This window comes from Herpailurus yagouaroundi, unplaced genomic scaffold (genome assembly GCF_014898765.1).
Source record: "Herpailurus yagouaroundi ecotype Mexico unplaced genomic scaffold, PumYag 213, whole genome shotgun sequence".
In the NCBI taxonomy this organism is placed as follows: domain Eukaryota; kingdom Metazoa; phylum Chordata; class Mammalia; order Carnivora; family Felidae; genus Herpailurus; species Herpailurus yagouaroundi.
In genome coordinates this window covers 803,723-817,180 of record NW_024412444.1, presented here as the reverse complement: position 1 = coordinate 817,180, position 13,458 = coordinate 803,723, and the positions used below count along the sequence as shown (strand labels likewise).

Genomic DNA, 13,458 nt, shown 5'->3' with positions numbered 1-13,458 from the left:
GTTGAAAAAAAAAAATTAAAAAAAAAAAAAAAAAAAAAAAAAAAGATGTTCCCTTCCCACTCCCAGCGTGAGCCTATTCTTCCTGCGCAATAACGTGCTTCCTGCCAGAGGAGCACTTTGCTCATTTATACCTCCTTACCATAACACATGCCAAAATGCCAATAGTGCCCATAGAGAGAGAAACCTTGAGCTAAGTCATAAGCTCTCAGGGCAGGAACTATGTCATGTTCATCATTTTATCCATGCCACTAAGCCACATAGTCCTTTGGCTGCAGAAAGTGCCCAAAGAACACTTACTAAATTGAGACCCAAACATTGTTTATTGAAATGATAAAAAGGGACTTTGACTCTTTAATAAGATAATGTATATTTGCTGTATTTATTAACTCCGTTGCTTATCAGTACCTTGTTCTCTTTACGTGGTGAGATACCACAAAGTAAACACAATAACAGCAATAGAAGGACTTCTCTATTTAAGACTTCTCACTGAAAATTGGATTGAGTCTCCTTTTACAGTCTCTCTGTTTTGCTCTGCAGCAACATGATGATATAAGGATGAAATCAAAACTCATGATTAAAGTAGCTTTAGTAATTTTAAGAATCTTTCAAGGAAAATGAACATTCTTGACCAAGTTGAAGATCAGATATTTTCCTGAACATGATCCAGTAAGAGAGCGAATTCCAAACCCCAGGGTTAAAAGGGACCTTTAAGAGCCTCTCTCCTAATCATCATAGATAAGAGAGAGTTGGTTTTTGCAGCTGATATTTAATTAACTCTGTTCTTCTAGGGGATAAAAAGTCCTCACAGAAGTTATATGTCTACCTCACAAGTTTCTTGTGGCTTCAAAAATTATTCACTACTGAGACTTTCTGTTAAAATGCTGTAAGGAATAAAATCAAGCAATATGGAGCTCTGTCTAGGAAGAAACAAATATGATATAAACTAGCTATTACGCAACTTATTTTTATGTTAACTTAATTTTATGAGAAACTACATGTTTTGTATTTTCCTCAAGCGTTTGTATTTATATGAATTTTTCTTCAATAATAAGACATCAGAGAGAATTCATTCCTTCACTCAGCAATCGTATGTTTCTTAAGAGTTCTCTGAATCCTGAACACAAAACTATCATAAGTTAGCACTATAATGATGAAAAACAAGGATTTTGTCATTAAGCAGGCCTGCACGTAGTGTTAATTCCTACACTTCCTACCTGTGTAAGCTTGGCCAAGTTTTTTAACTTCTCTGAGCTTCATTTTTTTTTTTCATCCATACAATGGGTTCATAATAATACCCACCATTAGGATTGCTCTGAAGATTAAGATAATACATTTAAAATTTTTTTTAACATTTATTTATTTTTGAGAAACAGAGAGAGGCAGAGTGTGAGCAGGGGAGGGGCAGAGAGAGAGGGAGACACAGAATTGGAAGCAGGCTGCAGGCTCCAAGCTGTCAGCACAGAGCCCGACACAGGCCCGAAGTCACAAATCGTGAGATCATGACCTGAGCCAAGTCGGTCGCTCAGCTCAACCGAATGACCCACCCAGGCGCCCCTAAGATCATACATTTTGAAGTACCTAACACAGAAACCCAGAAGAGGCCATCAAAAATGTCCATTATCATTTTTATTATTGCACCGACCATTGTAATTCAAGATATTTAGAATTATTTGTGCTGCATTTTTCTTATTATAGGTATCTCCATAAGAAAAATTATAAAGCCAGTTAAGTTGCATTAATATTGCATTTATTGATTAAATCTAATCGATCATTCCTCTTTCAATAATCTGAAGGTTTTAGGTGACTTCCAGTATGGGAGGAGAGAGCACAATTTGTAAATCCTCTCTGTGAATTTTTTTTGAAAATATTGCAGGAAATACGAGTATATGAAAAAATTAGGGGAAAAGACTATAGTTTGACCTAGAAGATGATGTGAAAGATATCAGAATGACCATGTAATGCATAAATCAAAAGCAAAATCAGTCTAATAGCATCTTTAGAAAAGCAACCCTGGAAGAATGAACTAGATGCCAATAAACCAGAGGGTAACGTCAAAGCATCCAACTCTGTTAAGGAGAAGCAAGTGTAATAGGAATTTTTAGAGATTACAGGCCAGTCTGGGGATGTTTTTATTCTTAGAAAGGCTTTCCTTTTTCCCTTTGAGTCAGTGGACCTTTACTCCCTTGAATTAAAGGTGATCTGTGGGTTTTGAGATGCATTCTTTTTCCTATTGTCTACATTTTCATTTAGAAGACATTAATGCTTAAGACACAGAAACTGCTTTGTTAGCTAACAACAGAGTAGGTCAGCTCTGAGAGGGCAGAGAGCAACCTCAAGAAGAAGCAACAGCGTCCTTTAGAAGAAAGTAGAGATGCTAAAGCTGACCCCACTGGCAGTTGTTCATTATTTGTGTGCCTCTGTGGGGGAAAAAAAAAAAAGTCACAAACCCTAAATGGAAGACTGTCTGGAAAGGCAATTTCCCCTCGGAGCTAAGATCAGAGGCTTTCCATTCTTGTTGGTGTCGATTCAGGGCAGCAATAGTGAAATATTGGGTGGGATTTCAGGGGACAAGTGTGGCAAATGTCACCAGCCTGTTGCTGCCTGAGTGCTAACCGAAAGGACGCTTCCGATTCTAGGCTCTCAATAAACACTGCCAAACCCTGGCTTTTATCTTAGGTTACTGGAAGCTTTGCAATTTATTTTTGTTCCCTTTTCAACGCTGCATGTGTTTTTCTTGCTGCCAAAGTACATGCTTCTCTCATTTAACATCGTCACCTATTAATTCACCTAAATAAGGTCTCTTTTACCTGTGACTGGAATCTTCCCTTATTCCACATGCTCATAGAGAACCCTGCTATTGAAAAGAAAGACGCTCTTAACTCGCATAATCATTTTGTACCCTGTGGAGAATTTGTGTCTTCTGTTACTACTCCATGTTTTACCAAAATATCACGTTGTCTTGCATACGGATGGACTATTTAGGAGATTTTACTTCCTATACTTGCGTGCTATATTCCAATGGAGATGCATTTTATGTGGTTCATTCTGGTCCGCACATAAGGTATAAATCAAGCAGAGGCAAAATTACCCTTGAAAAATTCCTTAAATTGACCCGATAATGGAGTAGACATGATTTTGCATATAAGATCAAATTTTGCAATCCATACGCTGGCTTCCAGAGGAAGGAAAGTCCAAAGTAAGGGTAGTGTAGAAAGAAGAAAGCTTGAATATGGGCAGACATCCGGATGTTTAAACCATTCTGTTTTTAAATTAGCAATCTAATCCCTCTCTCCCACTGGGGACTTATAATGTACTCCTGCTTTGCTTCGGGATTTACTTAGTTCCATTTTAATAAGAATCCTCTGTGATGTTAACAGATGTCATCTGTCATTGTGAGAAGGAAACATCAAGGTGGGGACTCCCCTCCGGCAGGTGTAAGAGGCTGAAGGCGAGTATCTCTAGAACTAGGGTTCTAGTCCAGTGTGAAAACAGGCAATCAGAAAGCACCACACAAGAACCACTGGCAGACGTTTTGAGAATTTCGAATGGCAGAAATAATTCTTCGCTCATGAAGGCAGTAAGGAAGATGTGGAGCTCCTTGACTTGAGTGGAGTGCATCCAGTCGCTATTTCATACAATCTTAAAACAAAAACCAGACTGTGCTATAAATACATCCACTCAGTTCATCGCCAGCTTCCCGTTGTGGTCATCTTTGATATCACCCTGCAAAATAGGGCTTTTTTTATCAGAGGCTCAACTTTGGAAAGTTCGACCCACCTCATATCAAACATCAACAGGAAATGCAGCTGACATGAATATACCTGTGATTGTAAACAAATACTTCTTTTTATTAATACCCTTGGTTTTTATTTTTGCAGGCTTTCTTTTATGGTTCCAGTCATTTCATTTTTTTTTTCCTGTTGGTAGGCCTTTGAAATTCTCAAAGAAGGCCCGAGGCTGGGGGATGAGCCCTAATGCCGGGTGGATAAACTGGCCTTTCTGAAGGAATAGCTCTATCATTCTGAAGGGCAGTTACTACTTTTGTCCCCTTCCCTGAAAAGAAAGAGTAAAAGGTCCTCGGTTTGTGAAAACATAAAGTTTTCTCCAGAGAGTATACCTCCCAATGCATAGATTTTCATCTTTCAGGGTACGAGGGTGATTTTTGACAAACTGTTGCTTGATAAAACCATAAAAGTAGAAAATTAGATTTGCTCTGTAAGACCGGTAAATGAAAATATTACTTTTCTTCATAACGAATTCTTAGCCGGCCCTAGAAGGTTCCAGAGAAAGTAGCGTGCTTCAAAGAGAATGAACACCTACAGAGGGTCACGTCACTGGTGCCCACGTTGTTTGGATGAATTGCAAACACACTTGTTTCCTGTTTTTGCACAGCCTCCATAGTGATTGGGAAATGGTGGTGTGAGATGGAGCCTTGTCTAGAAGGAGAAGAATGTAAAACGCTACCTGATAATTCCGGTTGGATGTGCGCTACAGGCAATAAAATTAAGACCACAAGAGTAAGTGTATTTCTTTCAAATATCTCATGCATGTTACCAACCATACCGTGTTGCCTTTGAGTTGTACAACAGCATCCAGGGAAGCTTTGAACAGGAGATAAGAAGACCTTTTCCCTGACAGAAAACATTCTTAACTGTTCATATCAGTGTCCATCCAGCAACAAGAAGTTAGACATGGAACTTGACTTTTCCCTGCTGAGCAGTTTGGCGTTTGTGTGACTGGGTCACAAATAAAGCTGGATTAGCATAGCCAAAAGGAAGAAGAACGGTAAAGCAATTAGTCGCATAATTCAGCCAACTACCACGGTGCTCAAAATAGATAAGAAAATAAGAGTCCTGCCTAATTTGTCCAGATGGTTTGCGGAAGAGGGCTGCGTTTAAGTACAGCCATTTTCTACATGTTCTTTAAAAGAATTATTTGATGATCTTTTAAATGAGTGAAAAGTTTTTGTGATGTGAATTATCATTCCTTGGTTTCTGTGGTAAAATAAGGAGCTATGTTCAAAATACATAACAACCTATATGGTGAGGCCATCCAACCCATGAGAATTGGTATCATGTTGCCAGAGCAGTTTGGAAAAGCCCAGGTAGGATAGCCATTGGCCCTGTAGATAATAGATCATGGGAAAGTAGGGGAGTCCTAAAGAGGGCAGGGTAGAAAGGGTAGCTCAGAGCACTTAAGACAGTATTTATTCAAATGTAGTACAATATTTTAATTACATAATTACAATCATGTCAATATTTTAATAACTAGTGTGGTTTTATGTATGTATATCATGTGGCTCTCAGCCCTGTTGTGTGTATATGTGTTTTAATGTACTGGGTATTGTTGAAAGCCAGATCCACCAGTTACAAATCCCAACATGCTGAATTTGTAGCCTTCCAAAAGGGTGACTCGAATTTAAAAGGTCATCTCTAATTCCCACCCCTATATAATGAGTCTTAAATTGATCTTTGTTCTCAGCATTATCTTCTCAAGAAATAACATTGGTACTGGCAGCCTCGTGATATGGAAAACATAATATCTTATAAAACATATCTTTCATACATAAGATAAGTGGAGACTCTTCTGCATATCCAATTTCATTGCCTATATTGACTGCATTAAGCAGTAAATTGTTATACCTCATTGGATTGTGGCCAAGAGAGGTTCCTGAACCATCCTAGCTTGTTAACATGCATTCATGCACCTGAGGTGCTCAGCTTGGATTATCATATTTCACTTCAAAGAAACAGCCTCAGGAGAGATTATTCAAAAATGAACCCAGTTCATGACACTTACCTCCAGAAACCATCTTCATTAACTGATGGAGAGTGGATTTCATATTTCCCTTTGGTTACATTTTGCCTGAAACTAATTTTACAAAACAATCTGAAGACGCCCTTCCAAGTCAGTTTTCAGATACTCTGAATTATCATCAGTATGATTGGAATTCGATCACCATTGTTTAAAACAGGTTGCTGATGTATTTTCTGCCAAAACTCTATTTCCTCTTCCAAATGATAACTGATCTCCCTTTATTGAATATAAACCCTGATCTTATGGTTCCTCCAGACCTGAAACTCAGTCAAGAATAAGAATACAAGTCAAATTACTTCAGGATTTGAGTATGTGAGATTCCAAGGGTACTAACTAGGAGACTCTTTGGAAAATAGAATATAAATAAACAAAACACAGAAATTGTTAATGCTACTTTTTATGACTGTGTAACACTCTTTTTTTTTTTTTTTTTTTGGCCTCTGTAGAGTATATTTTAAAACACTGTAAGTACATCCTAGACATTTTCTTTCCTCACAGAAGTACAGTGCAGGTCTGATCACAATAATAGAGGCTGGAGCACAGCCTCTGTGTTTGCTACTGTCCTGGGTGGGCTGAATGCAACCCGACAGTTGAGTGTACAAGAGAAATAAATCGCCCATGCAGTTGGTTTGAAAGCAGAGGATGTACCTGTTCTGATATGTGCATCCATTTCAAGCGAGGAAATAAGAGGTTGCTCTACAGTCGTGTGAGCAACACATCACTCAACTAATAAATCTTAACTCTGTCTTTAGAGAAGGAAAAGAAAACACTAAGCTGTACTTTTTACACCTTGAGAGGACTCAGACATTACTACTGACTTAAATTTTCTCCCCACTTCCTTACAAAGAAATTCACATTGAAATAAGCACTTTTAAACACAAAGGCACCAATTAACTTCAGCTGATACATACAGGAGCTTTCCATTCTGTATAAATGGCAGGCCAACACCAGTCCTTAGATCATAGGCTCCAAAATAGGTTTTATATTAATTTTTCTAGTATGCCCTATGTGTTTTTCCCTGTCAGAGTATAAATATGCCTATACACTTCAAGTATTGACTCTGGCAGTTTAACTTTCAAAACAGTTTAATAAACAGATGTACTTTAATTGTGAGTCATAGGTTTTCAATGTTCTACTCTTATTTAAGAGGTAATCTTTAGGATAAAAAATTCAAGTTCTTCTCAAAGAGGAAACATTTTTTTAAATCACCTCTTTGGTTCTTACATATAAGACTGATTCAAAGAGAGTGGTCTCAGTAAAAAAAAAAAACAAAAAAAACAAAAACAAACAAACAAACAAAAACACAGAAGAAACATCCCCAGATAGTTAATGGCAACTGCAAGTTTCCGTCCGTCATACTGTTATTTTTTTAAAGTAACGCCAACATGAAGATATTTGCAAGATAGAGTCCTAAGATGTCATTTTCCCTATGTAGGTTTTTTCAAAACCTTCCTATTATGAATTACTTCCCAAATAATCACCCTGAGTCAAAATTCTCAGCAGTCTGTGCAATGTAGATAAACAAAAGATGTTTCAAAGTGTGATCTAATTCAAAGTTGCATGGTGCTCATTTTTTAAGGATGGTGGAGAGTAGAAATTCATTGTTTGATTTAAAGGACCAGACAGCCCAGAATATGAACTAGCCAGGACAACAGGCCACAGTCTGAAGGAGAACCTTGGGGAAACTAGATCTGGGTGACAGTATAACCTACAGAAGGAAGGAGAAAAGATAAGTAGAATGAGGCACAGGCTTCCCTTTCAGGAGACTGGAGAGAATAAGTCTTAGGAAAGAGGAAGCTTCCTGAATGTCATTTTACGGAAAGAAGGTAGTCACGCTTGAGAAGTTTTCCAAAACCCAGCATGGGGTACAATAAAGCTGGTGCCAGAAACCCTCCTGGGAAGAAGCCTGGTACATCTGGGTGAAGTTTCATGGCTAAATTTTATTTTTTAAAAAAAAATTTTTTTTCAACGTTTATTTATTTTTGGGACACAGAGAGACAGAGCATGAACGGGGGAGGAGCAGAGAGAGAGGGAGACACAGAATCGGAAACAGGCTCCAGGCTCTGAGCCATCAGCCCAGAGCCTGATGCCGGGCTCGAACTCACGGACCGCGAGATCATGACCTGGCTGAAGTTGGACGCTTAACCGACTGCGCCACCCAGGCGCCCCAACATGGCTAAATTTTAAACTACACCTGCTCGACCATTGCTTCAGTTGTTTCGTCGAATTACTTTGTTGGTAGTTTGTGGCAAGACAAACCAATCCAGATATTCACAAGAGGTAGTTTCCTATGGTTTTACATAAATATTGGTTTATTTTTTTTCTTTAAACGTAACATAAGTTTGAGGCGCCCCTGGTGGCTCAGGTCATGGGATCCAGCCCCATGTCAGCCTCCATGCAGGGCGTGGAGCCTGCTTAAGACTTTCTCTCTCTCTCCTTCTGCCCCTGTCCCCTGCTCGCATGTTCTCTCCCTCAAAAATAGAAACAAAAATAAAAACATTTCTAAAAACAAACAAACAAACAAAAAAAACGCATAAGTTTGAAAGTTGGCGCTGTTGGGAAATTGGCTCTGCAGATTTTGAATTTGCACTCTCCATAATCAGATGAGCTAATTCCCTATAATCAATATTATATTTAATGTATATGAAATAATAATACATAATATGCTATAATATAGTACATATTAAAAAAAATAAGCTAGGGATGCTGTATCTAATGCATTCAGGAAGGAATGTATACTCTGTGTATTCAAGAATAATGCTTTAATTTATAAAGACAGACTTCGCCCCAGAGGAAATAAGTTGTTTGACAATGCTGTAATAATTCACATATAAAAAGGGAACATTGGCTTTGGGGGACATAACAAGGCAGGGAAGGAAATGAGAAAACCAAAGTCACTAGGAAGGCAAAATTAACAGGTTAAAATAGTAGAACATAATCTGGTATAATACCTGGGAACTTATCAAGCAACTTTGGATTTCCTTCAACCCAATATGTTAGTGTCTTTCAGACTCCTGGGAAAATGAACAGTTAGATATACACAACATAGAGTCAAGTTCCATTCCCTAAAAGGCCGTGTTAGACTGCCCATCTCACCACAATGGCTGTCCAGCCAAATTGATGTTTCACACAAATGCACTACTGTCATTTGCCCACACTCACCTGGGCCCATTCTCCTAACGGTGACTCTGACCTCACATATTTCCATCCATTCTCATCAGCCAGTGTTTTTTATATCACAGAAGGGCAAACTTCCAGCTGTGACACATCCCAGCTTCATCACTCAAAATTCCATCAGGTGTCAAGGGTTATAAAAGCCTTTACAATCCTGATGTTCAGACCATTTTGTATGAACTAGCTTTAAGAGAGAAGGGCAGGAGGGAGAGTGTGGATTTGGAAATTTCCAGAAGGAAAAACAAATCAATTTATGCCGTCACAATTGCCCCTGGGTCCAAGTGAACTCATCCATTTCTTTGGCCAATAAATATATTTAAGCCTCTGCTCTGTAAAGTTAATGTGTGAAGGTCTTGGGATGTGATGGCCAACCTCCTGTTCTTACATGGAGGATAGGGCCTAAGGTTGGGTAGCGCGGGGTAGAGATGGTAAGTTGATAGAGATAAAAGAAAGGCAACCCATTTCAGTTTTGTAAAAGTCACTTTCTCCCTCCTTTTGGTGAAAAATAAGACAGTGGAAACAGGAGGTGATATACATTATCAGAATGTAGGAAACCAAGGTTTGGAAGAATCTGTCATTTCTAAGGAGAGGATAAAAAAAATAATAAGTGTGTGAAGATTTCTTACACATGCTGCCCATGGCACAACCAACTTTTGAAAGGCAACTTTATTACTATTCCTATCCAACCTTAAAATCTTTTAATGGACTCCACCCCTGGACCCAGAACACTCAATTTCTAAGACTATAAAGAACCAAGAGATTATGAAGAAAAATGCCTATTCCTAGAACTCTAAAGTAGAACCTTCAACTCTATTAGAATCATCATTTCTGCCCTAAACCAGTGACACTCTGTGCATATATCCTGTTGAATGTTAGAATCTTTGGGCCATATTCAAATAGATTAAATGGCATCATTAGTTATAGGAGTATGCTCTTGGTTACTCTTGAATACTATGTCACTGAGAGGGAGAATTCCTCAACCTGCAAAGCCCTCCTGTGTTCCTAAGAAAATGTGTTCGAACCTTGGCAGTGACTTTACCTTATGGCCACCCCTCTACCTGTCACAGCAAGCCAGCTTGACAAGGTCATGGAATGACCTACTCAGTTCAAATTCTCATCAGACATAGGACTAACTACATAACTTGAAGGGCCCAGTACAAAAATGAAAACATGGCATCTCTCATTTAAAAATTAGTAATAATTTCAAGACTTCAATAGAAGATCATTAAATGAAGTGTGGGGCCCTTTCCAGCACAGGGCTCTGTGCAACTGCATATGTGACATGCTCATGAAGCCAATCATCGTTATTCATTGCTCCAAGAGTCCATTTCCTCGGTTGTGGCAAAATACCTTTAATGAACTGATAAAAATATGATGGCCTGTCAGTGTGCTTTTTTATCACCATTTGAGAACTACGGTTGTAGACTAACATTTTTGGCTTCAGATCACTTGAAAGAAGCCACATACTAAAAATTCAAGATGTCCTCATTTTCTGCCTAGTCACCTTTCTTTATGCCTTCATTTTGTTCTTTTCTCCCTGAAATTTCTTTCTTTCTTTGGTTTCAGATTCACCCAAGAACCTAATGGAAGCATTTGTTATAGTAGCAAAGGAAACCACCTCTGCAGAAAACACATTTAAGAATTTAAAACATCTTACACATTACAAGCCAAATGGATTTCTTATTTGCACTTTGACTGGTTACCAGAAAATCACAGTGCTTTTACTGTGTGTCATGAAGTATCCTATAGTGAGAAGACCCTGCATTTTTGGCAACACCATGGAAAGTGGGTTTAAAAAAAGGGTTTTCTCCGTGAAAATTTTGGGGATTACGAAGAACGATCAACTATCTTCTAATTTGGATCTATAGTTACTTTGTACCATTTTAAATATATGTATATATATAATATTTTGAAATATTATATATTCTCTTCAAGAAATGAACAATACCACAGTTTGAGGCGGCTGGTGTACCTCTTTGAGTTTGGATGTCTTGTTTTGTTTTGTTGCATTTCTTTTTCTCTTGGCGAGGAAGACATGTGCCCTTCTGAAATTTCAACATGGCACTCACGCTGGAAGGCCAGCTACAGGTGGACTCCTGGAATCTGAGGCATCGTAACAATACTGAATCGAGAGCTTCCTTCTGTTTCTACCAGATGGCCCAAGGAAGCACATCGTCCTGTTTTATTGCTTTCTACCCTGTGCAATATTAGCATGCAAGCTTGGCTTACATAACCATACTTTATATTCAATTGATATATAATAACCATCCTAACCTCTTCCAGGAAAGTATTTTTAGAACTACTAGCTTTTCCACAGATAAGAAAAATAAGAATTCTTGAGGGAGCTGCTCCACCGTGCTATTAAGACTCTGGCAAAATTATGGTAGAATACAGATCCCTGTATTAATAAGTTCTGTAAATACAATGTCTTAAGGCTTTGTATAGCTGTCCTAGACTGCAGAAATGTCCTCCAATGAAATCCAAAGTCTGGCATCATTAAGTACATAGTGCTGTAGCAACAAGTCTTATCATGGTACCTCTTTCTATGTTTGATTTGCTTTTTTCATGAGTATTCAAATCTCTTCTGGTGAGATAGGAAGACCATTAAAGCAATTAGGTTTCAAAATGATCTATGTGACCAAATGCTGGACAGCCCTATTAAAGTGGTAAATAACTTCTTTCTAAACCTACTTGTCCTCTTTATTTGCCATTTATTTTTCCTGAGTCAGTTTTAGCCAAATCCACAGAACACCCTGCTTAGAGACTCGTAGTCACCCAGAATTTTTCCATGACGTCTTTGCTACAGTCGCAGCCAATATTTCCAACCCCAGTATTCTGAAAATCAGAAATTCATTACTATGACTGCTGTGTTCTCAGCCAGCAAGATTAAATGTCAAATCCCATTATTGGGTTTCTGTACTGGTCACTTGGACAATACATATGGGGCTCCCATCCCGAAAAAAGAAATTCTTGTCCATCTTCTCTTTCTAAAAGTTACTCAGATAATGATTATAAAAAGGAAATAACTACTTGTTATCTACCTGGGATAGTGTAATAGTATTATACATTCCTGTTGCTTAACCTATCATATTGCAAGGATATCTACTTTTTCTCCAAAGCCTTCCCTCTAGAATACATGTTTTAGGGCGTCGTATTAGATCACCAGCACATTGGGCCGCCTAGTTTGGAGTTTTAAAGTTAAACCTCAGGTAATATCCAGAGGCTCCTTAATGCCTACCAGTATAACTTGAAGTCTGATTGAATATGTAGATACTCTAATCAGAGAGATGGGTTCTCCATCTTGAATGCCTATAAAAGCATCCAGAAATGGAAATGGAATCCTAACTACAAAATCTAGGCTTTCCAAATATGTTCACAAATATTTGCCAGAAGATAGCATAACATTCATACAACCAAATCACAGTCTCTTGAATTTATGGTCCCTTTCCGTGTACCGAGTAATATATTGGCAATCGACTTTCACCTGTAATTTTCAGAGTAACAACTGAGATCCTAAATGCAAAGAGTGACCTAAATGCAAAGAGTGACCTAAATGCAAAGAGTGACCTTGGGTACATCCCAAGATGGGGAGGAAAAAACCTCCCTAATCAAATATATTGGGGGAACATTTTTAATAAAATAAACAGACATATTTACTGAGGAAATTTCAGAACCTTTAATGCACAAAAAGTGTTGTATGTCTTCAGGAAAGACTAAAACACGGGGAGCAAAGTGAAAATCTTCCCAAATCCAGACATGTTAGGTGGATACTTGACTAATGGACAGCACATCCCTGCCTAGTAAGAAGGTACAAGAAATTATTTCTCTGTGAGGATATATTCACTGCCTTGTTACATCTTCAATTTTTTCCAAGAGCACCAGCAATCTGGATTTTTATGTAACATCTCCTAACATTCTTAAATAAGAGGAACTAATCTGAGATGTTTGCTATTAAAAACTCTGCAAGCATTGTTATTGCCCCAAATTCCGTGATCATGTAGTCTTTTCTATGAGATTACTGTTTCCTGGAATACCCTGTTAACAGCGTTGGTCCTGAATGGAAACCCAATGTGAAGTTTGGCCTCGCGCATACAGACCCTTCTCATAATTTACGATATGAGGAACTCACAGCTTCTCCTCTTCTGTAACCAGAGCCTGTAAGCCAATGAAAGAATTAGTCTAGAGGCCCACATCTGTCAGTTCATTTCATAGTGGTTACTTGATGCATTAGCCTCCCTTGGAAAGGCCTGGAAGAAGAGAGAAGGAGAAAAAAAGACCACATCAGAATCAGGCAACCGTCCCGTAAAACCGTGCAAATATTTGTAAATGTCATCAAATTCAATTTGGATTTATCAAGTCCCTTATACAAATGTGTGAACCGTCACGTTGTGTTTAAATTGGACCCACCCCAGTTAGGGGGGGATTCAGTGGCTACCCCATGCCTACATGTGTGGTTTAAAAACTTTT

At 38.4% G+C, this 13,458-nt stretch overlaps 1 protein-coding gene across 3 annotated transcripts in view; it reads left to right on the top strand.

Moving 5' to 3' along the window:
• The window catches only part of TAFA1 (TAFA chemokine like family member 1), a 508,553-nt gene extending 496,872 nt beyond the window's left edge, over nt 1-11,681 (top strand). For all 3 annotated transcript variants that reach the window (XM_040454490.1, XM_040454488.1, XM_040454489.1), the window contains exons 4-5: nt 4,393-4,517; nt 10,558-11,681. In XM_040454490.1, coding sequence (XP_040310424.1) covers nt 4,393-4,517; nt 10,558-10,575 — 143 coding nt within the window. In that variant the 3' untranslated portion in view covers nt 10,576-11,681. The remainder of the gene's footprint in view (nt 1-4,392; nt 4,518-10,557) is intronic.
• The last annotated feature ends 1,777 nt before the right edge of the window (nt 11,682-13,458 follow it).